The sequence below is a fragment of the Trifolium pratense genome, linkage group LG5 (assembly GCF_020283565.1).
Source record: "Trifolium pratense cultivar HEN17-A07 linkage group LG5, ARS_RC_1.1, whole genome shotgun sequence".
NCBI classification, from domain to species: domain Eukaryota; kingdom Viridiplantae; phylum Streptophyta; class Magnoliopsida; order Fabales; family Fabaceae; genus Trifolium; species Trifolium pratense.
This window is the reverse complement of record NC_060063.1, coordinates 2,079,809-2,104,486: the sequence shown is the minus strand read 5'-3', so window position 1 is coordinate 2,104,486 and position 24,678 is coordinate 2,079,809. Positions and strand designations below refer to the sequence as shown.

The 24,678-nt window shown below is 37.6% G+C and overlaps 2 protein-coding genes across 2 annotated transcripts in view; one reads left to right on the top strand and one right to left on the bottom strand.

Annotated features, from left to right (window-relative positions):
• Window positions 1–3,993: 3,993 nt before the first annotated feature.
• LOC123883788 (disease resistance protein RUN1-like) lies at window positions 3,994–8,923 on the top strand. Its single transcript, XM_045932719.1, has 4 exons — window positions 3,994–4,785; window positions 5,766–6,867; window positions 6,972–7,247; window positions 7,372–8,923. The coding sequence occupies exons 1-4, from the start codon at window positions 4,262–4,264 to the stop codon at window positions 8,707–8,709; spliced, it is 3,240 nt and encodes a 1,079-aa protein (XP_045788675.1). The 5' UTR covers window positions 3,994–4,261; the 3' UTR covers window positions 8,710–8,923.
• A 1,502-nt stretch (window positions 8,924–10,425) lies between these two features.
• The window catches only part of LOC123883792 (receptor-like protein kinase 5), a 40,077-nt gene continuing 25,824 nt past the window's right edge, over window positions 10,426–24,678 (bottom strand). The window contains exons 3-4 of the mRNA XM_045932727.1: window positions 11,316–11,386; window positions 10,426–11,184 (exon numbers count right to left, since the gene is read on the bottom strand). Coding sequence (XP_045788683.1) covers window positions 10,781–11,184; window positions 11,316–11,386 — 475 coding nt within the window. The 3' untranslated portion in view covers window positions 10,426–10,780. The remainder of the gene's footprint in view (window positions 11,185–11,315; window positions 11,387–24,678) is intronic.

Sequence of the window (24,678 nt, the reverse complement as noted above, 5' to 3'; positions counted from 1 at the left end):
CTGTGTGCTGATGCGTTAGTGATCACTGTCGTTTGGTGATCAAAATAAGTTTTAATTAAGAAAAGTAGTAACAAGGTAGTTAACCTTGGTCGTCTCACAAGGACCTCTAATTTAATAATTAGTAAAAATAAGAACAATGAATAACACAATTAGAAGGGGGGTTTTGGGTTTGTTTAGATCGAAAGAGTATTAGAAATTCAATTGATAAAAAGACGATCAATCCATTGGTTTTAGGAAAACTTCGTTATGATTCTATCCTCGGTTCACATAAAATATTGTTTATATATTCATGTCTTGGTTGGTTTATAAGACCGATTATACAAGCGATAAACAGTTTATACGAATTCATTCGATTAAGCAAAGAATGTGTTCAACTAACCATGAGTAGTGAACAAGCGTCACTTAGAACACAGTTTGTATCATGACAGATTTCGACCAACCCTTTTTTGCTAAGCGCGAAAAAAACTATATCAATTCCTATTCGAACTAGTCATACAAGCGATGAATCAATCCGAAAAGTCTCACAATATATAACTCAAAATAGAGATTAAGCATCACTATATTCGAGTTTCATAAATAAATAAAGAGCATGAATTGATAAGAGAAGACAATAAATAAATAAACTGAATTACTATTAAGAATTGAACCTCAAGAAGTCATGAACGATGTTCCCGTATACCAATGAATCAACCTAGGGTTTTTAGGCTTCCATGAGAGCAAAGCAGCCCTCCTTTTCTATTTTGCGTGAATACTCCCTCTCCCTGAAACCCTAGCTGTGTTTTTGCTTAAGTACTCAGAGAAAATTGGGCTTAAAAAGCTACGGGTCGAAAAACATAAGTTTGACCCGAAATTACATTATTTTTATAAAGTCTGGAACATAAACGTAAATATTTGACACACTTGCGCTCCGAACTGGGTTTTGGCCTCAACATAAAAGTTGTAGCTCTTGATCTCAGCTTTCCAACGCATCTTCCGGCGCCTCAATCCGATACTCGTAGCTCAAGTTATGACCTGCAGACTGAGAAGGATCAACATGCAATTAAATCCGAAAATTAATCAAAGAAATACATTAGAGCTCAATTATGACCCAAAGTTTAGAAACATGGTAAAAAGTTAATATTAGGCTAGAAAAACTTCCAATACGTCAAAGTACAAAGCCATAAAATATGTGCCAAAATGCACTGATCAAATTCCCCCACACTTATTCTTTTGCTCTCCTGAGCAAAACTCAAGTTTAAAGACTCAAGTAAAACTTTTTTTTTTTTTTTTTTTTTTTGTCTAAATGAAATGAAGAGAAAAATAAAAAATTGAGTCAAATAAAATCTAAAAAAAATAAAAATACCACCTAAAATCTCTAAAAATAAAACAAATCTATATATAATTTTTTTGGATTTTTTTAAATATATGGAAAATTCAAAAAAACTAAAAAGTGGTCTAAACGAAGGAATTTCGCAATTTCAGCCTGAATTTTCGTATCAAAGATACGAAAGTTTTGTTCCTTGATTTTTTTCGGATTTGTGGAACAAATTTCGGATCAATCCGAGATATGAACCGAAAATTAATTATTTTTCAGCTTCACTACAAAATTCAACGTCAGAACCTGAAACACAACTAAAACTCACAAAACAAAATTGTTAGTAACGTTAGTTAGTTCTAAATTTTACTAATCCTAATCAGGGATCCCCGGCAACGGCGCCAATTTGATCACTGTCGTTTGGTGATCAAAATAAGTTTTAATTAAGAAAAGTAGTAACAAGGTAGTTAACCTTGGTCGTCTCACAAGGACCTCTAATTTAATAATTAGTAAAAATAAGAACAATGAATAACACAATTAGAAGGGGGGTTTTGGGTTTGTTTAGATCGAAAGAGTATTAGAAATTCAATTGATAAAAAGACGATCAATCCATTGGTTTTAGGAAAACTTCGTTATGATTCTATCCTCGGTTCACATAAAATATTGTTTATATATTCATGTCTTGGTTGGTTTATAAGACCGATTATACAAGCGATAAACAGTTTATACGAATTCATTCGATTAAGCAAAGAATGTGTTCAACTAACCATGAGTAGTGAACAAGCGTCACTTAGAACACAGTTTGTATCATGACAGATTTCGACCAACCCTTTTTTGCTAAGCGCGAAAAAAACTATATCAATTCCTATTCGAACTAGTCATACAAGCGATGAATCAATCCGAAAAGTCTCACAATATATAACTCAAAATAGAGATTAAGCATCACTATATTCGAGTTTCATAAATAAATAAAGAGCATGAATTGATAAGAGAAGACAATAAATAAATAAACTGAATTACTATTAAGAATTGAACCTCAAGAAGTCATGAACGATGTTCCCGTATACCAATGAATCAACCTAGGGTTTTTAGGCTTCCATGAGAGCAAAGCAGCCCTCCTTTTCTATTTTGCGTGAATACTCCCTCTCCCTGAAACCCTAGCTGTGTTTTTGCTTAAGTACTCAGAGAAAATTGGGCTTAAAAAGCTACGGGTCGAAAAACATAAGTTTGACCCGAAATTACATTATTTTTATAAAGTCTGGAACATAAACGTAAATATTTGACACACTTGCGCTCCGAACTGGGTTTTGGCCTCAACATAAAAGTTGTAGCTCTTGATCTCAGCTTTCCAACGCATCTTCCGGCGCCTCAATCCGATACTCGTAGCTCAAGTTATGACCTGCAGACTGAGAAGGATCAACATGCAATTAAATCCGAAAATTAATCAAAGAAATACATTAGAGCTCAATTATGACCCAAAGTTTAGAAACATGGTAAAAAGTTAATATTAGGCTAGAAAAACTTCCAATACGTCAAAGTACAAAGCCATAAAATATGTGCCAAAATGCACTGATCAGTTAGTCAATATTGATTTGCTCTTTGGGAGATGGCGAAAGGTTTTATGAGACACGTCCTGCTCATTTGATGAACGTATTGTTTGGTAAAGTTATGGGAATTACTACCACAAGACTAATCTTATTGTAATTTTTTTTGGGCTTAGGCCCTCTTTAATATAAAAAAGAAAAAAAATGATTTTTTCAAAAAAAAAAAGAAGCTACCAAGAGCAAGAAGGGACAATTGGTCACGAGGGGCACTGTTAAAGTACATGTTAAAGTGACATCCGGAGATAATAAAGTTTTGAGATGTACTACTACATGTTATTTCTAATTCTACGCATATTTTCTAGTTTATATACAATTAATATACTAGTATATGGCTATAATCCGCGGATAAGGAGTGTTGAGTCAACTCACTTGGGGTTGGTCGAGTGGTGTTGGCTTGGGCCCTTGGAGTATGCTCCTCTCAAGGTCTCAGGTTCGATTTCCACTGGTGTCAATTTCGGTGGGCTAAGTCCATACAGAGCAATAAAACTCTGACTTTAAATGGGGCCCCCGCAAGTGGGCGGTGGGATCGGTCCTAAGGCCGGATACCAAGTTTTTTTTTTTATAAAAAAAGGAGTGTTGAGTCACGAGGGGACAATGTGTCGATTCTAATACTTTTAATGGGTCACGAGGATCAGTTAGAGGATTATCTATATTGGGCTTAAGAACAAGTTTATAAGTGGTTGGACACCACCACACTTTTATGCAAAACCCACAGTTTAACAAGTTTATGGATCTCTCACTTATAAATTGTTTAATATTCACTTTTCCAAAATAATGTGGGACTAACTCACATCACATTTTCCGCAACAAAGAGATTAAATAGTTAGATGAGAGAATATTTTAATTTTTTTTAAGTTGATTTCAATCGTTCAAGGATTAAAATGGTGAGAGTGAATGATATTTTAGAAACTGAATGAAAGATTTATTAATTAAAGATGTGAAATTTTTGTGATAAAACAAAACTGAATTTATCACACAGATATTTAGTTGATATATTGGTGATCGAAGATGAACTTGATAACAAAAACTACGGTTCAATTACTCGCAATTACAATAAAAAGGCTAAAATCACTTGATAACAAAACTAACATTCATATGAGATTATATGCTCTAGTGATCCGGAAACTAATAGTGAAAAATAAAATAAAATGAATTTATCACCTAAAAAAGAAGCTACCAAGAAGGAACGGTTGAATTACCCAGAAGATATAAAAAAGGAACCATTGAATTACCTGGAAGTGTCACTACCCATTACCCACTCATTCATTCACCTAATTTGCATAAAGTCCCATCGCATTCCATAACCAAATCATAGATCTTAGTAACCCTTTCATTCATTCACCTAATTTGCTGATTTAGATATATGGCTTGCACTATCATACAAACCAACTCTTCTTCTTCTTCTTCTTCTTCTTCTTCTTCTATGATGACATTGAAATTGAAGTATGACGTTTTTGTTAGCTTTAGAGGTCAAGACACACGCAACAATTTCGCCGATCATCTTTTTGCTGCCTTTCGAAGAAAAGGCATTTTAGCATTCAGAGATGACACTAAGATTCAGAAAGGGGAATCCATAGCACCTGAACTCCTTTGTGCAATTGAAGCCTCTCAGATTTTCATTGTGATCTTCTCAAAACACTATGCTTCTTCAACATGGTGCTTGCGAGAATTGGAATCTATCCTTCATTGTAGTCAAGTTTCTGGAAGATGTGTTCTTCCTGTTTTCTATGATGTTGATCCTTCTGATGTGAGACATCAAAAAGGAAGTTATGCTGAAGACCTTGCCAAACACGAGGAAAGATTTCAACATGACTCAGATTTGGTGCAAAGATGGAGGGAAGCTTTAACACAAGTCGCCAATTACTCTGGTTGGGATATGCGTCATAAGTAAGATTTCATTTACTCTTTAAAAACATTTTCAGTTTCTATTTTCTAGAATTTATTTATGTTCATTTTCACAATTCACCAGTTTTTATTTGCAAAGATGATGAAAACAATTTAAGAAGAAAGCAAACATTTTTAGTTTTCATTTTCTAGAATTTATGTTCATTTTTACAATTGAATTGAGAGTTGGACCTAACTCAGCTCTACAAAATCGTCTTGTAAGGTGGTGATTGTCTCTCCTACTTCTTAATACACCCCCTCGTGCCCAACTCTGTTAGGCTTGGGGCACAACTATTAATGGTGGATGGCACGATCAGAAACCTGATAGCAAGTGGCTCAGGAGATCGTGGAGGAGGCTCTGAAACCATCTTAGAATTAAGAGTTGAGTCTAACTCAACCTTACAAAATTGATTTGTAAGGTGAGAGTTTGACCTAACTCAACTTTACAAAACCGGCTTAGAGTTGCCTCTACGACTTCTTAACAACTATCAAGAAAATAGAAGACTCTTGTAGTGTAGTGAATATTTGAGATAGAGAAAATTTAAAAATAAAATTAAGAAGAATGCATTTTCAATTTAAAAAATGATTAAAACAATATTTTGGTATTTTTAAATTTTTTGAAAATGCTTGATCTATTTTCAAAAATTGTAAAAGAAATTGTGAGTATAATATTCTCTTATGTTTGTTAGTTGAAATAAAAAGAAAACAGTAAACATCTGTAATCTTTTTTCAAACTATAGTAAACTATATTCTCTTATGAGTTTGATAAGAATTCAAAGTAAGGTTAAAAAAAACAAAGGCTATGATTTTGATAATTAAAACCATATATTTCATTTCACTTTCCCTTTTCAAACTTTAGTTAAGAACAATGTTGTCCAAAGGAGAAACTAAATTATGTTATCTTCACCTGTTCACAAGCTTTGTGTTTTCATTTCCTTATGTAATGATTTGGGGTTATAGGTTGACTTTTTCAAAACTTGCAGGGCTCAAAATGCAGAGATTGAAAAGATTGCTGAAGAGATAATGAATATATTATTGGGTCACAAATTTTCATATCTTCCAAAAGATTTAATTGGGATAAATTTACCTATTGAGAAAGTAGTAAATCTATTACTTTTAGACTCACTTGATGATGTTCGGGTTGTAGGAATTTGTGGGATGGGTGGAGTAGGGAAGACAACTCTTGCTACTGCTTTATTTGGTCAAATCTCTCATCAATTTGATGCTCGTTGTTTTATTGATGATCTAAGCAAAATATATAGACATGATGGTCCAATTGGTGCACAAAAGCAAATCCTACACCAAACTCTTGGTGGGGAACCCTTTCAGATATGCAATCTCTATGACACGGCTAACTTGATACAAAGTAGGCTTCGTCGCCTGCGAGCACTTATAATTCTTGACAATGTTGATAAAGTTGATCAACTCGATAAGTTAGCCGTGAATCGTGAATGGTTAGGTGCAGGGAGTAGAATCATTATAATTTCTAGAGATGAGCATATCTTGAAAGCATATGGAGTGGATGCAGTTTACAAAGTTCCACTCTTGAATGAGACTAACTCCGTTCAATTATTTTGTCGAAAAGCATTCAAACTTGACCATATTTTGAGTAGTTATGAAGGGTTGGTTAATGGCATACTACATTATGCCGATGGCTTACCATTAGCAATTAAAATATTGGGTTCATTTTTGTTTGGTCGAGATATATCTGAATGGAAAAGTGCATTGTCTAGATTGAGAGAAAGTCCAAACAAAGATGTCATGGATGTGTTACGATTAAGTTTTGATGGGTTGGAGGAATTGGAAAAAGAAATATTTCTTGATATTGCTTGTTTTTTCAATGGGTGCCAGGAGAGTTATGTCAAAAAAGTTCTAAATTGCTGTGGATTTCATGCTGATATTGGTTTAAGAGTTCTAATTGATAAATCACTTCTAAGCATTTCAAATGGAGATCGAATTATAATGCATAGTTTGTTAGAAGAGTTGGGCAAAAACATTGTCCAAGAAATTTCAACCAAAGAATCAAGAAAGTGGACGAGGGTGTGGCTCTACGAACAACTCCAAAATGTTATGTTAGAGAATGTGGTAAACTATTGTTGATTAATAATAGAAAATTTATTTGCATATTTATAAAAGCTATATATTTTGAAAGTTAATCAAGTCTCTCTTTCTTTTTTGTAATATTTTAGGAATGGACGGTTGAAGCCATATCATTAGGTATATATTTTGAGGACAAACAAAAACCGATCATGGTTGAAACATTATCAAAAATGAGTCATCTTAGATTGCTCATATTCGGGGACATTATTTTTAAAGGAAACCTTAGCTACCTCTCTAATGAGTTAAGATATGTGGAGTGGTTTTGGTATCCTTTTGAGTATTTGCCGCCATGTTTTCATCCCAATCAACTTGTTGAATTGACCTTGAGGCATAGCTGCCTCAAACAACTATGGAAAGATAAGAAGGTACTATAAATTCTCTTTTCAGTTTTTTTCCTCTTAGGGACACAAATCAATTAGAATAAAAAATTATGCTATAATCTATGAGCAAAATGAAAATTTGTCTATTTTTTTTGTTGGTCTGTGACAGTATTTGCCCAATTTGAGAAGGTTGGATCTAACTTACTCAAAAAATCTAAGAAAGATGCCAGATTTTGGGGATATTCCAAACCTTGAGGAGCTAGATCTTACAGGTTGTATAAAGCTTGTGGAAATTGATCCATCTATCGGGGTTCTAAAAAAGCTTTATTACTTAAGTTTGAAAGATTGCAAAAATCTAGTAAACATACCAAACAACATATTTGGTCTCACCTCTCTTCAATATCTAAATCTTTCGGGGTGTCCCAAAATGAATAAGAATCCAATTCCAAGGCAATCAAGAACTTCCTTCTGGAAACGGACCACAATTGGTTTACGTTCCTTTTACGGTTATCATGAAGGTTTAGCTAGTTCTTTGGTGCCTTCTTTTCTTAGCTTATATTGTTTGAGTAAAGTTGATATCAGTTTCTGTGGTCTAAGTCAACTCCCAAGTGCAATTGGATGTCTACGTCAGCTAAAAAGATTAAATATAGGGGGGAACAATTTTGTGACACTACCTAGCCTGAAGGAGCTTTCCAACCTTGAATATTTAAACTTACAGCATTGCATGCTTTTGGAATCTTTGCCTCTGCTTCCTTTACCTACTTTTTTTGATCATATGACAAAACATAAGACCACTTTCAAGCATATGAAAAATTATAATTATAAGAGGAAAATAGGACTGGTCATTTTCAATTGTCCTAAGTTGGGTGAGAGTGAATATTGTGATAACATTGCATTTTCATGGATGACACAATTCATTTGGGCAAGACAGCAGTCGTCTAGTGCCTTCTTTTATGGGAATTTAATTGATATTGTTATTCCTAGAAGTGAAATACCAATTTGGTTCAAAAATCAGAGCGAGAGTGGTTCAATAAGAATGGAACTATCTACCATTATGAACAATAATTGCATTGGCATTGCTTGTTGTGTGGTATTTTCTGTTGAACCTTCTGATCGAACTGTCGAAGCTTCTGATAGTAATTCGGGTATATTTTATGAATTTCATAATAATAGTAATAGATTGTGTTGGTCTGATGGTATTGGTGTAATTTTAGAAAGAGGTCTTATTCTGGTCAAATCAAATCACATGTACCTATTCTATATTCCTAAGAGATCATTCTTTGATATTATGAAGTCGATTGACCAACCTCTAACCGATCTTGATTATATCATTTTCAAAGCTGGCATTTATAATGACAAAGGTAGTGATTTGGAGGTGCAGCATTGTGGGTATCGTTTGGTATATGAACATGATCTACAAGACTTGAACTTAACAATGATGCATCCCGAAAATCTGTCAACTCATAAGGGCGAGTTTTTGGCAATTGAAGATGAGGCACAACCATGATCATCTAGGGCTGGCAGCATAGATGACACTTGTAGCTCCTTTCGTTTAACCTACTGAAAAAGTGGCGCTCATACGGAACTAGACGGTCAGATCTGCAAGTTAGTTAGTTAGTTAGTTAGTTAAAAAAGAAATTGTAATTTCTTTTATTGGTTCCATTTAAAAATCATGTAATAAATCTTTAATCCAATTCAACTAGTCCATTGGCTTTGTTTTGTATAGTACACCCATTTATATTTAATGGTGTTTTTATTTATAAATTCAACAATGTTAAAATAATTATTTTCTTGAGAGAATTTCAACTAAATTTTTATTTGCATAAATTATTTTGCATAAGTTTAAAAATCATTTTATTTGAGAGATTTTTTGACATTTTATGATTCAAAAAAAGTTGTAACAAATGATAAGATACTTAAAATGATATTTTATTGAGAAGCTATTTAAACCAATTTTTCATTTGAAGTGAGAAGTGTTACACTATAAAAATCATTTTTTAAAAAAGCTAAAACAAACTGAACCAAATTTTTATGTCTGAGCTGTTTTATTACCTTGATTTATCACACCATTATGAATTCTATGAATGCTTAATATTAGTTGAAACAGAACCGAGCCTATTGGTTGTACCAAAAAAAAAAAGAACCGAGCCTATTGAAGAGATGTGATATGAATTTGTGGTAATCAATGTGAAGATAAGGATATAGCTGAATTTCTTCTGTATTGTCTTATGAATTTAGAAAAATGAAATATAAGCATAAAGGTATGTTTGAATTGGCTTATTTGAGTTTATCTATTGACATAAGTTTTGTGAGACTGTTTAGGAGAATTTATAAAAACAGCTTATGACAATTTTTATATGTTTTTTCATAAGGTTTTCAATATAACTAATGAAAACAACTTATAGCATATACAAAAACAATTTTAGGCCTTACCGCTAGAAAAATTCTGCAAAATCTGCAGCTTAGCAGAAAAAGACAAACCCGGCAGAGGCGGTGCGCTGGTTGCTATTGCTGTAAGGATTTCCCGTTAGAAATAATATAAAACCATTGATGTGACTCTGTCCTAACAGCTTAAGCTTTTGGGATAATCGGTTATTTGACATTTCCGTTTTGGCCGCTTTGGAGGCTGGTAGAGGTTGTGGAAACGAATTCTGTTGTGAGCCATCCAAATCGTATGAAATACATGCACAACCGAGACAGCAACAAGGTTGTGTAACAGTTCACTCCATGCCAGTGGGAAACAATTAAACAGCGAGAGATCACGCTCGTGCAGTCGAAGGCGTTGTTTAGCAGAGAACCAAGCCAAGTCCATAGCTGCTGCGCAAAAGAGAAAGTGAGGAACAGATACACTGTGCTTTCTGATTGGCAAAGACAAAGAGGACAGGCCAAGACAGTAATGCATTCTCGTTTCGACAAGTTTTTGTCAGTTGGCATCCGATTGTGTATGCAGCGCCAAACTACAAACAAATTAGAAGGAGGTACAGATTTATTCCAAATCCATGATGACCAAGTAACTGGTTGCTGAGGCGTAAGCAAGTAATTATAAGCTTGTTTAGCCGTCAATTCACCGTCTTTTGAACCGCGCCACACCCGCTTATCATGAAGTGGAAGAACCGAGATGGTCATCTCTTTTGAATTGCACCAATTTTATTTTATATTTTCCTACAAAAATAGCTTATGTAAGCTTATACGTAAACTCTTATCATGATAAGCACTTGTGCTATAAGCTGCAAACAGGTCCATACCGTTTATACTAAAAAAACATTTATTTTTTCAATACATCCATCTCAATCGCCTTATGCAATTTGCAAAGCACACTATTACTAATACTATGAGTTTCATAGTCTCCAATTCTAACTTCAAGACCATCCCTTATGTTTAGTGTCACCTTTCTGCATTATTATCAGATAGGATACTCAAAACTTTGAGATTTCTCTCTTTTGAAGTTTGAACTAATTAAGGATCTATAACAGTTAGTCCAAAGCTGAATTTCCTAGTTTGTTACAAGTGCATGTATTTTATCACATTATCACTTAATCTTCTAACTTTAGAGGAACTTAAGGCAAACTTCCTAGCTGTTATGCTGAAAATTCCAACTGCTTTTCCCATTTCAAATTCTTAAGAAGTGGAGCAGAATCATAAATATCAACAATCTTCTCCGCGTTGGCGAGTGGATCCTTGCAGCCGGTCAATACCTTCAAGACTTCTTTCATTGATGGTCTACTAGCTGGCAATGCTGAAGTGCACATAACTCCGAGTTTAAAGATGCTGCACATTTCTTCCAAGTTACTAGGTTCCATAGCGTCGTCGTCGAGAAGTTCTTCTATATTGGTTCCTATCTGAATGTGGCGCCACGCCCATTCTGCAAGAGACGAGTATTCGTCTCCATGATTTGCCTCTTTTCCAGTTGTCAGTTCCAATAGGACTACTCCAAAACTGTAGACATCTATCTTCTCGTTGACTCGTATTGTTTGAGCATATTCTGCAATTCATGCATGAAAAAACATCGAAATTAAATTTATGCTAAATGTTGAAGTTACGAGATTTAAGATAACTTAAGAGACTATATAATATCGAAGATACTATTAAAGATATATTGAGATATTTATTCACCTGGAGCAATGTAGCCAAATGTTCCAGCCACAGCCGACATGGTGGCCAGTTCTTCCGGCTTGACCAATATCCTAGTGTTGGATATAAATTTGCTATTTATCAATTAAATATAATTGGTGGGTCCAATATTTATTTGGAGGTGATATTGTCAAAATAAAACTTTCAAAGTTGGTGTCGAGAGCTAACTATGTCGAAGCCAAGGAGCGTTTCGAGAGCTATGTAAAACGCGTCCAGTTTTGGTTTTGCCAGAAGGCTATCGAAAGCGCGAAATCGAATCGAGAGATAGTTGGGCCAAGCCCAAAAAAGAAACAACGAACGGCCCAAAAGGCATTGGCGCGCGCTGAAGGAATGGAAGATGAAAGTGGAGAACGTGGTCGCACTACAAGAAAACATAATATTACTGACCAAACTTATTGAGGGCTTTTAGCCCTCAGTAATGCATTTGTGGATTATTGAAGGCTAAAATCCGTCAGTAATGCATTTATCCCTCCTTGAAGAACGAAAAAAGTCAGACTGGACATTATTGGCGGCTAGGGGCCGCCAGTAATGCAAGAAAACGTGTTAGATGTTTGTGGCGGCTACAGGCCGTCAGTAATGAACTGACCGTTGTGCATTTGTGGCGGCTACAGGCCGTCAGTAATGCAAAAGCCTGCAAATAATTAACGACGGCTGCAGGCCGTCAGTAATGTATGTTTGAATTTTGAATCAACGAGCAACGGTCACTTTTCTCTAACTATTTTGAATTAATTCACTTCTCCTATTTATAATTCTTCAACAAATCCATTCTACACTTCACTTCATTTTTACATTTCCATTCTCTCTCTAAATTTTCTCTAACTTCTCTCTTAAATTTCATACTTTTAACTCTCATATTTTCATCCAAAAAGTGGTAAGTGTTTGTGTTTTATTTTTACAAAGTTAAAATTTTTGCTTTGTTATTTAAATGTATATGTTCTAATATTTGTTGTTTACCATTTTTATTAGCAAGTCTTATTCTCGTGGTCGTGGGTTAGGAGCGGAGTTCGTGGGTTAGGAGCGCGCCAAGTAAGAATCTACTCGGCACCCAACATACAGTGGCAAGGGAGGTAGAGGCCGAGGCCGAGGAAGGTCTCGTCAGCCAACATACAGTGGCAAGGGGAAGCGACCACTATATCAGCCGCCTGACCAACCTTGATGTGTAATTTTAATTATCTGTTCTTGATTTAATTATTTGTATAACATAACGACAATTTATATTATGTTTAATTGTTTTCTTTTTTTAATGACAATATTATTGTTATGTTTAATTATGCTTATGTTAAGTATTTATATTATGCTTTTAATTAAATTTTAATATTTTTTTGTAAAAATAAAATTATATTTAATATTTTTTAATTATTTATTATGCAGTATATTTTTTTTTAAAAAATAAATTATTAAAACTAGAATTTAAAAAAAAAAATTAATAATTTAATTATTTAAAAATCAATATTAATATTGATTTTTAAATAATTAAATTATTAATTTTTTTTTAATTCGTTAGCATTACTGACGGCCCCAGGCCGGCACAATAGTCCAAACGGTAATACATTACCGACGGCTTATGGCCGTCATAAATGAGGAAGAACTTTGAATTGACGTTTCGCAGTATTGACGGCTCCAGGCCGTCAGTAACGTTATTGACGGTCCTGGGCCGTCAGTAAACATTACTGGCGAGCAAATTACAGAGGGCCCAAGGCCGTCAGTAATGCATGCATTTTAGACGAAATTTGTGCATTACTGAGGGCTTTTGGCCGCCAGTAAATGCATGTTTTCTTGTAGTGTCGACGTGGCAGATCGAAGAGCGTCCAGATGATCAAGAAGCAGTTACCACTTTGCAGTAGTATTTATAGTAGTTTTTCATTCAGAACAAGGGTCACAAAATTTTATACAAACACTCTCTCTAAAATTCTAAGTACTCAGCGATCGAACGAACGGAATTCAGAGGAGAAATGTATGTTTTGTGAACCATCTTTACTTGTAATTGCTTTTCATTTAATGCAATTTGCTTTCCAGTAATTCTCTTTAAGTTTAGTTCCAACTACTTGCTCGAGAAACTGCTATTTCGAGGCGATTCGAATTAGTTTCTCTTGTACTTTGAAAACTATTTAATTTCTAAGTATCTGATTCCTTGTTAAAACGAACATTCAAACCGTTTTCTTAAAACGAATAAAACACAAAATTGTCCTGAGATTTACTAGTTGGTCTCGCGAGTTTAAATACTTAAACTAGCGGTTGTTTACCAAATTTTCACGTAAACAAATTGGCACGCCCAGTGGGACTGGTTTTGTGTTTATTAAAGTTGTGTTCTTTGTATGTTGTGGAATGAGAAACTTGGTACTTGCATATAACTGGTAATAAGTTAGGTTATGGTTAAAACTACTCAGAGATCTAATCCTAGTAAAAATCAAAATTCTAGTGCGATGAGTAGCGAAGCAAGTTCGAGTGGTGGAGTCGATCCACCTCCACAGAGTTTGGTAACATCTGAGTTGGTGAATGTTCCAATATTCTCCAGTCCAACTATTTCGACTGTGCATGATGTTATTCCAACTTTGCCAATACCAACTATGGCAATTCCGTCCGTGACTGCTGGTTTTGGACGTTCGAAACCACCATCAGGTCAGGGTTTTATGTATGGGCCTCCCCCTACACTTGGCTTAGGGATGCCAGTTTTCGAATCTGATAGGTATACTTCGTCAAGGGTAACTCCCACACCCTTAACGACTGCGTCTGTGTTGTCTTTGAGGCAGCAAATGGATGAGAGCAACCATGAAATGGTTAATCTCTTAACACAACAAATTGGTACTGTGTTTAATCCATTAATTCAGAATACCAACGAGAGTTATCAAATGTTGGCATTTCAAATGAGTCGAATTGCAGATTTTTTTGGGACACCCCCACCACCTCCTAGAGTAAATCCTATTACTCCACAAGTAATATTACCTGCAATGTCATCGACTCCAGTGCAGCAAAGGCCAACTTATGTGGCCAATGAAACAGTTCCTAACCCAACACCTACGCCATTTGTACAAGAGGAAACCTATTATCCTCACGAGGTTAACCAAATACCTCAAGTAGTAAATCAAAACCCTCCTATTGTCAACCCAAATCCACAAGTGGTACATCAGAACCCCCCAGTGGTAATGGTTAGGAGGAACCAGGATCCTGACGAGGTAGTGCGGGAGGTGCAGAACAATAACTTGCTTGGCCAACACAATTTGGCTAACATGGTCGAAACGATTTTGGCCCAAAACGGCCTAAACACGGGTTGTCGAAGGCCAAACTTTGTCTCTGCCTTCACTGAATACGTGTTGCAAACAGAGTTACCAAGAGGTTGGAAAGTCCCAAAATACATTAAGTTTGCTGGGGACACTAATGAGTCAACCGTAGAACATATTGCTAGGTATTTAGCTGAGTCTGGGAATTTGGCGAATAATGAAAATTTGCGAATGAAATATTTTCCTAATTCGCTTACCAAGAATGCATTTACTTGGTTTACAACTCTGCCTCCCAATTCGATTCATAGTTGGGCCCAATTGGAAAGGACTTTCCATGAGCAATTTTATATGGGCCAAACCAAGATAAGTCTGAAAGAGTTAGCCAGTGTAAAAAGAAAAAACCAAGAGTCAATTGATGACTATCTAAATAGGTTTCGTTTGCTGAAGTCCAGGTGCTTTACTCAAGTGCCTGAACACGAGCTAGTGGAAATGGCTGCTGGTGGGTTAGATTATTCGATTCGAAAGAAATTGGATACCCAATACCTTCGAGACATGTCACAGTTGGCTGACAGAGTGAGACAAATCGAAAGGTTAAAAGCTGAAAAAGTTAGAAATTCTAAGTTTCAGAAAAAGAAAGAAATAGGTTTTGTTGATTCCTATGATAATGAAATTGATTATGAAATTAGTGATGAATACTTAGATCTCGATGATAGTGATATTAATGTGGCTGAATTGAAGCCTGGGCCTCCTTACACTTGCAAATTGTTGAGGCCGTCGAATGGAAAAAATCCTATCGAACCAAAAAATGATAAGTTTGTTACGAAGACTTATACTTTCGACATTACTAAATGTGATGAAATTTTTGATTTATTGGTGACTGACGGCCAAATTATTGTGCCAAAAGATATGAAAATACCACCAATAGAACAAAGAAAGAAAAGAGGTTATTGTAAGTTTCATAACTATTTGGGACATAAAACTTATCAATGTGTTGTTTTCAGGGATTTGGTGCAAAAAGCGCTGAATGAAGGAAGGCTGAAGTATGCTGATAAGGCAAAGCCTCCAATGAAGGTAGATTCAGATCCCTTGCCACCTGCTGACGCTAGGCATGGCAATGGGTACCCGCGGGTACGGTTTTTACCTTCCCCGTTCCCCATACCCGAATCATTGATAAATACCCGTTCCCCGCCCATTACCCGACTGGGATGAAAAATTGAACCCAATCCCCGTTCCAAATGGGTTCGGGTATACCCAAATGGGTTCGGGTATCCCCGAACCTTGCCCTGCCCTGCTGAACCTTACCCGAACCCAAAATTTTTCCGAACACAGACATACATACAATACAAAAAATTTCAAATAATAAAGTACAAACCAAAATTTCAATGCATTAAACATACAAATGAAATGATATTCCAAAATATCAAACCAAAATTATCAAAACCATAAAACAGTACCGGTACAAACTAATATTCCAAAATACCGTCAAAACAACCACATAACCAAGAATGTTCTACATCATTGTTCACTGAAATTGCTAAAAAAACAAATAACTAAGAACCATTGTTCAATAAAAATCCTAACTCAAGTAGATAAATTATATGATCTGTGACATTATAAATAAATAAATAGGGGTAATATAGTAATTTTATATAAACGGGCGGGTTCGGGGACGGATTCGGGGTGGGTACCAATATCTCCGTTACCCGCCCCATCCCCATGTTTTGAAATCGGGGAAAACCCAAACCCGAACCCAAACCCAGTCAAATCGGTTTTTCCCCGTCAAACTCGGGGTGGGTTCGGGCGGGTACCCGCGGATACGGGTTCTGTTGCCATGCCTAGCTGACGCTACCTATGTCGAAGTCTATGACTGCAACATGGTTGAGGTGATAGATGCTGCTGCTCCAATCAAGGTTGTGCCTGAAGAGGAGTATGAAAAGAGGGTGCGTGAAGTGTACCCCAATGCTGAGGAAGAACTGGTGGACTTCCTAAATAGGTGCAAGCTGAAGAACGCTGAAGTGATGCTTTGCCCTAGATGCAGTGCTGTGTGCGACAAAGAGGCCACTGCAGGCCTTCAAAATGTTGTACCTTATGCTGAAAACAAGAGAAAATGGCCAAAAGCTAGGCTAAATCAAAAAGCTTGGCCTTACAAAGGGGCCAATTGGGGAAAACCTATTACCAAATGCCTTTCGATCCAGCAAAGGTTAGGCCCCCAAAACACTTTCAAACCATCTGGGAGAGCACCTGTTAACCAATGGGTGAGTGGACAGTATGTCACTTTCAATCGAAGGATGATGGAAAATGGAAGTTCTAGCAATGTCAACGTGAACATTGTAGCTGAACCCAAGGGTTCAAAAGTGGTAGCTGGAAAGGAAACAGTGAATGCTGCCACTGAAGTCAACAAATATTCTTATAGGAATAACTATAAGGGAAAAAATCCTATGACTCGCACTCAGTGGCGAAGGTTTCAGAGGAAACAAAAGTTGACAGCAAAAGAGGCTGAGGCTGGGGGCAAAGTTGTGGCAACCCAGAAAGCTGAAAAGGTTGAAATGGCCAAGAGGCCAGTAAAAGAAAGGCTTTCCACAATATTGGAAGAGCCAATAGCGGAAAATGCCCAAGGAGGGGCAGAAGATGAGGATGACATGGAGGATGATGATCTCCTGGATGAGGGGTCTGATTTCGACGTCATGGTCAATGTGGTATCCATCCTGCCACTAGAATATGATGTGCCGACTGAAGTCAATGAGTTGGAAGAAGACTTCGAGGCCCTTAATTTGGCTGATCATAAGCCAATGTGTTACTATGTTATGCAAAATGGTTGTGTCGAAGAGCAAAAAGCTGTCTTCGAAAAACCAGACCTGGGAATGCAGAACCACTTGAAGGCTTTGTTCATTAGGGCAAAGGTAAATAACGTGGGAATCAATAAAGTCCTAGTGGATGGAGGAGCTGTGGTGAATATCATGCCTCACTTTATGTTAAAGAAATTAGGTCTCTATGACACAGACCTTCATTCCCACAACGTGGTGCTGGCCAACTATGAAGGAAAAACTGGCCATTCCCTAGGGGCAGTGCAATTGGAAGTATGTGTTGGTAGCACAGTTCGAAAGACCTTGTTTATGGTCATAGCTGCCAAACCTAATTACAATCTGTTATTAGGCAGAGAATGGATACATGGTGTTGGAGCTGTTCCCTCAACCATGCACCAAAGATTAATCATCTGGAGAGAAGATGGTTTAGTCGAGAATGTGGAAGCAGATCAAAGTGCATATGTTTCAGAGACAAGCACTGTGACTTTACAGAACTTTGACAAAAACCTGGCTTTGATTGCTCCTTGTGGCGAGCAAGATGCTGCCTTCGATCCAAATGAAGTGGTGTCAAAAAATGTATACCACTCAGTTAAGTTGCATCCAACCCATGGCTTTTGTTGGGAAAGGGAAGACATAGAGAAACCCTTGTGTGAGGATGCATACCCACCAGTGTCTGGATGGGTCAACCATGATGAGTTTGATGATTGAGTCCCCAGCATGGGATCGGATTACGGCTTACGCAGCCGAAAATAGAATCAAAATGGCTCTTGAGGCCATTAATGTTCAAGAAGATATGGCCGTCGAGGCCAATGGTGACTTAAGAGACGAACTGGCCTTGAAGGCTAGCGAGGTAAATGACGGAAAAAAGCGAAGGTTGGACTGTATCTATGATGATGAGCCTTTGGGTTTTGAGAAAGATCCACATAGTTCGATTCAAAGAATGCAAGCCCAAGATCCTTTGCAAGAAGTTGATATTGGAGATGGCTCTGTTAAAAGGCCAACTTATATTAGTGCCAATATAGACCCAACCCTAAAAGAAAGAATGGTCGAGTTGCTTAAGAAATACAGAGACTGCTTTGCATGGGACTATAACGAAATGCCTGGGCTAAGCAGAAATCTTGTGGAGCATAGGCTACCCCTTCGACCAGACAAGAAACCTGTAAAGCAGCTTCCAAGGAGGTTTGCACCGGAAATCATGACAAAGATCAAAGCAGAAATTGAAAGGTTGTTCAAATGCAAGTTCATTCGAACAACCAGGTATGTGGAATGGTTAGCTAATATTGTTCCTGTTATTAAGAAAAATGGATCACTTAGGGTTTGCATAGACTTTAGAGATTTGAATAATGCTACACCTAAGGATGAATATTCCATGCCTGTAGCCGAAATGTTAGTTGACTCAGCAGCAGGGCATGAATATTTGAGTATGTTAGATAGCTATTCAGGTTATAATCAAATCTTTATTGACGAAGATGATGTGCCAAAAACCGCATTTCGTTGCCCTGGTGCTTTAGGCACCTATGAGTGGGTGGTGATGCCTTTTGGATTGAAAAATGCTGGAGCAACGTACCAAAGAGCCATGAACTTAATTTTTCATGATTTTATCGAAATATTTATGCAGGTTTATATTGATGATATTGTTGTGAAATCCTCCTCCCAGGATGAACATATCGAACATCTTAAAAAATCGTTCGAAATAATGAGAAAATGTGGATTAAAGATGAATCCACTAAAATGTGCTTTTTGTGTACATGCAGGAGATTTCCTTGGCTTTGTTGTGCATAAAAAGGGCATAGAAATTAACCAAAACAAGACAAAGGCTATCATGGAGACAAAACCTCCAGGAACGAAGAAACAGCTTCAATCTTTGCTAGGAAAGATCAATTTCTTGAGAAGGTTTATATCAAACCTAAGTGGCAAAGCTCAACCTTTTTCTCCACTACTGAGGCTCAAGAAAGGTGATATATTTGAATGGGGAACGGAACAACAAAAGGCATTTGATGATATCAAGGCATACTTGTCGAAGCCTCCAACTTTAATGCCTCCTATTCGAAACAAAGCAATGAAGTTGTACATCGCAGCATCAGATTCAACTATTGGAAGCATGCTCGCACAAGAGGATGAAAATGGCGTAGAAAAGGCTATTTACTATCTGAGTAAAATCTTGAATGATGCTGAGACTAGATATAGTCCAATTGAAAAACTTTGTCTATGTTTGTATTTCTCTTGTACCAAACTTAAGCAATATATCAAACCAGTTCATGTTTACGTTTATTCTCATTTTGACATCATTAAGCATATGTTATTAAAACCAATCTTGCATAGTCGAATTGGGAAGTGGGCTTTAGCTTTAACTGAATATTCATTGACTTACAAACCCCTGAGGGCTGTAAAAGGCCAAATAGTGGCTGACTTTCTTGTTGATCACTCAGTGGCTGAGATTCCAATAACATATGTAGAACGTGAACCTTGGATGCTATACTTTGATGGCTCGAAGCACAAACATGGTACAGGAATTGGAATCTTAATCATTTCTCCTTTAAAGATTCCAACAAAGTTTAAGTACAAGATTAATGGAACATGCTCTAATAATGAAGCCGAGTACGAGGCTTTAATTGCAGGTCTAAAGATTCTTTTAGACTTGGGGGAAAAACATGTTAAAATCAGAGGAGACTCTGAGTTAGTAATAAAACAATTGGCAAAGGAATACAAATGCATTCAAGAACATTTGATGAAATACTTTGTCATTGTCTTCTCGTTACTAAAACGATTTGATTCATGTGACATTCAACACGTGCCTCGGATCGAGAACCAAGAAGCAAATGACTTAGCTCAAATTGCTTCTGGCTATAAGGTAACAGGGAAAAAATTAGATGAGATAATTGAAATTAAAGAAAAACTAATCTCATGTGAGGTAATACCCCACCAGCTGGGGGCAAATGAACCAAGTGTCGAAATGGGGTCAGAAATGGCAGATGCACACTTTGACGAAGTGATGACTGAGGTCTTCGTGATTGACAATTTGGCTGACAATGATTGGAGACAACCCATTGTCGAATACATAGAAAATCCAACAGGTACAGCCGATAGGAAGGTTAAATATAGAGCCTTGAGTTACACAATCATGGGAAATGAGCTATTTAAGAAGACTCCTGAAGGAGTTTTGTTGAAGTGCCTCAATGAAAATGAGGCGTATGTAGCGATTTCAAATGCCCATAGTGGGGCCTGTGGCGCCCATCAAGCAGGCCACAAAATGAAATGGCTTTTGTTTCGACAAGGTTTGTATTGGCCTTCCATGCTTAAGGATTGCATAGAATATGCAAAAGGCTGTCAAGAGTGTCAAAAACACGCAGGGATACAACACGTCCCTGCCAGTGAGTTGCATTCGATTATCAAACCTTGGCCTTTTAGAGGCTGGGCTTTAGATTTAATTGGTGAGATTAGGCCTGCGTCATCCAAGAACCAACGTTATATACTAGTTGGGATCGACTATTTTACCAAATGGATAGAGGCCGTTGCCCTAACAAACGTGGATCAGGAAACAGTGATCAATTTTATCCAAGACCATATTATTTATAGGTTTGGGCTTCCTGAGACGATCACTACAGACCAAGGAACGGTGTTTGTTGGTCGAAAGATGCAAGATTTTGCTGAACAATCAGGTTTTAAACTAATAACCTCGACGCCTTATTATGCTCAAGCAAATGGCCAAGTTGAAGCGGCCAACAAGGTTATAATTAGTTTAATTAAGAAACACGTTGCTCAAAAGCCAAAGAATTGGCACAAGACCTTGGACCAAGTCCTATGGGCATGTAGGAATTCTCCTAAAGAGTCAACAGGTTCGACACCTTTTCGACTAACATATGGTCACGATGCTGTGTTGCCTGTTGAAATAATGATGCAGTCAATTCGAGTGCAAAGGCAATGGGAACTACCTCCTGATCACTATGGGAACATAATGTTAGATGAATTAACAGACGTGGATGAGGAGAGGTTGCAGGCGTTAGATGCTTTGATTCGACAAAAGGAACGAATTGCTAGAGCATATAATAAAAGGGTTAAATCCAAACTCTTTGACGTAGGAGACTTAGTTTGGAAAGTCATCCTTCCCATGGACAGACGAGATCGAGTCTTTGGAAAGTGGTCACCCAATTGGGAGAGGCCATTTAAGATTTCTCAAGTTTTGTCAAATGGAGCTTATGAGATTGAAGAGTTAACTCCTGAGAAACGTTCAGTCAACATGAATGGCAAATATTTAAAGAAATACAAGCCAATGTTGCAAGAAATAAGCATAAAAAATGAATAACGCAAGAATAAAATTTGCAAAATGGTAAAAAGAAATGCCAAGAATCAATTTTTATTCATACAAAATCAACAATACAACCAATCATTCAAGAATGTTCAAGAAAGTACAAGAGTTGGTTGAATGTTGAAGGGTAACCATTTAAGGTTTACCCTGGGCTCGCGCTCCCTCATCCTTTGAATCAGAATTGGAAAGTTCTGAGATCTGAGAGTCTTCATCCTCAGAAGAAGGAGTCAGAGTTCCTGGATATTCTTCGTCAGGCTCTAGGGTGCTGAGGAACTCGAGGTAATCTTCATCTTCATCATCTGAACTAGAGCTTGAGGAATCAGAAGAGAGAATGATGGTTTCTACTACCTTAGCTGATGCCGGCCTAGGGCGAAGGATTCTAGTGCGTGGAGGTTTGGAAGCTGGAATCTTGATTCGTCCCCTTCCAAGAGGACGTGGCGTGCTTGAGCCCGGGGTAGAGGAAGGAGGACTTTTCTTGTTATCCATTCTTTGCTGAGGGGTGTTGATGCGTTAATTTGTGCAAAGTGATGAACAAAAGAGTTGCAAGGCGTGGGTATTTATAGAAGGATTAATACGCATTAATGGCTAGGCAGTTACAACTAACCATGGTCAGTTTGCATAGGGAAATGCCGTGACATTAATGCCCAAAGCCATGTAGTTAATTATGTTGACTGCTTTGGAAACATGTTTGCTTCATTCCTTGAAAAATGCCATTAATAAGGTTTGGGATAATGACCCAAAAGAAGGAAAGCAAACAACAACAAAGGAATAAAATACTCAGCCAATATATGAACATGCAGCATTAAAAAAGCCAAAAAGGGCATACATTCAAAAGGCATGTACGAAATTGTTCGACAGTTGCTAGTGTTAAAAGATTTACAACTACGACATCCAAAAGAGAATAAAAACTTAAGACTAAAAGGAAAATTTATAAAGTCAAGGTTGTTGTTGGGATGTTGAAGGAGGCTTTCGATTGGCCGCTTGGAATTGGTAATATTGAGTTCGAATGGACACTAGTTTACGTTGTAGCATTTCTTTATCACTAGCAAGGTGTTCAACCCGCTTCTGGACAGCTAGACCATCACTGTAGTGTTGGATGCCTTCACGTGCTAGCTCATCAAGCTTGACCTTTTGTGCTTCGATAGCTATTGCAGCTAGCCTTTCCATCTTAACCTCTTCCTGTCGAACCTTTTCCTTTAACGCTTCGATTTCAGATTGCCATTGAGCAATATTGTTCTCACAAGCCACAAGTTGCTCAAGAGCTTCATCAGAAGCAGCTTTGATAGTTGTGACCTCTGCATTGCAATTATTAGCTTGCTCGAAATGGTGTTGCTGGGTTGCAAGCAGAGATGTCAGAAGGCTGCTAGTCCTGGTTAGGAGTTGAGATTGACTAACGAACTGTTCTAAAAAGGTTTCAGCCTGAGTCACTAGAAAGAACATTGCTTCGTCAGTCCTTGGGTCCTTGGGTTCTGCAGCTTGCGAAAAAGGGCTTTGATGTTGTAATATATAGAAGAGTCACGCTCTAGTAGGCCCAGCATATCCCCATTAAGAATTTCTCGCTTAAATCTGATTTCATGCTCAAACTGTTCTTGCTCAAGTACATCTTCCTTACCCCCTGTGTCCTCAACAGCGGAGCTAGAGGCGCCATGACTTGATAAAAGCTTGTTGAGTGCATCTACTGGAGTTAAATCTTTTAACTCTTTGGCAAGTTCAGCTGGCAAGACAACAGTAGGAAGTGGCTTCGACACAGAAGTTCCCTCTTCACCAAGTGAATCACCAATGTAGGAGTTCCCATCATCAGAGTCGAAAGTGTCAGCACTAGGTGAACTAGACTCATGGTTTGACCCACTTGGTTGTGGTTGATTGGTAGTGGAGTGTTCGCCATCGACTGTTGGCCTCTGTTCAGTGTCAGCAGCAGGGTCAGCTTGAAAGTTGGTTGGAGGATCATTATCAGTCAATACTTGGGTAGGGCTTGTCAAAGGATTCTGTTGCGGTAGGCCTTGATCAAGTTGGTCTTCGTCATTGCTAGGCTTAAGGGTATCATCTTCGAAAGCGCGGTGAGGCGAGCCAGGAGCCTTGGGTGGTGATGAGGTTTCAGTAAGGATGGCCGTTTCGACAGGCTGAGGAGATGGAGGTTTTTCTGCTATATCTTCAGGATGCGTACCACTTGGTCCTTCGGCCACCCCTTCAGCCGCTTTGCTAGGAGCAGGCTCATCTTGAGGAATAACTTGAGCAGAATTGAGTGGCTGAAACAAATGAAACCATGAAAGAATGAGTAACACAGTCAAGAGCTGAAGAAGTAACAAGAAGTAAGAATGGCCTACTTGGGCTTGAGGGGTAGCAGAAACTTCAGGCTGTGAAGTTGTTTCTTTTGCAGTAGCAGAAGCCTCGACAACAGTAGCTGCAGCAGGAGACTTTTTCTGCTTCTTCTTCTTCTTCTTCTTCCTCTCCGATTGCTCTAAAGGAGGGTCCTCAGGTGATGCCAGAGTATCAGGTTGTGCCTCAATCTCAGAGGACTTGCGCTCAGGAGTACCTTCTTGGTTGGGTTGGTGTTCTTTCCTCTTCTTCTTCCTTTTCTTTTTCTCATCAGTAATGGGTTCAGCATTATGAGGGAGATCTTGAGTGGTGGCAACGGTAGTCTGCTCAGGGATGGTCGAGAGAACAGGAATATCCTACAGGCCACAGTTCAGTAAGTTCGCATTTAAGACAAAAGAAAGAGAAGTCTTTAGCTAAATGGATACCTCATCTGGAGCACTCGAACAAGTGGCTGGAATAGGCCTTTGTTTCTTCGAAACAGAAGGGTTTTCAGTTGAATGAGGCCTTTTGCGTGAAGCAATCTGGAAAGGGCATATCAAAGTTGAAAATTCTGGTATCACTAGAATGATGTTGCCTAAGATGTCCCAACAACTACTTTATGATTAATGTTGTTTCTTTTGTTGGCACATCTTATATAACATATAAAAACTGACAGAAAATAAATAAATGACACAAGTAATTGTTAACCCAGTTCAGCCAAC

Bases quoted from the DNA above. Each gene is read 5' to 3' on its own strand.
- LOC123883788 (XM_045932719.1), top strand. From the start codon at position 4,262: ATGGCTTGCACTATCATACAAACCAACTCTTCTTCTTCTTCTTCTTCT. The intron at 4,786-5,765 runs GTAAGATTTCAT...CAAAACTTGCAG, and splicing joins GGTTGGGATATGCGTCATAA to GGCTCAAAATGCAGAGATTG. The intron at 6,868-6,971 runs GTAAACTATTGT...GTAATATTTTAG, and splicing joins ATGTTATGTTAGAGAATGTG to GAATGGACGGTTGAAGCCAT.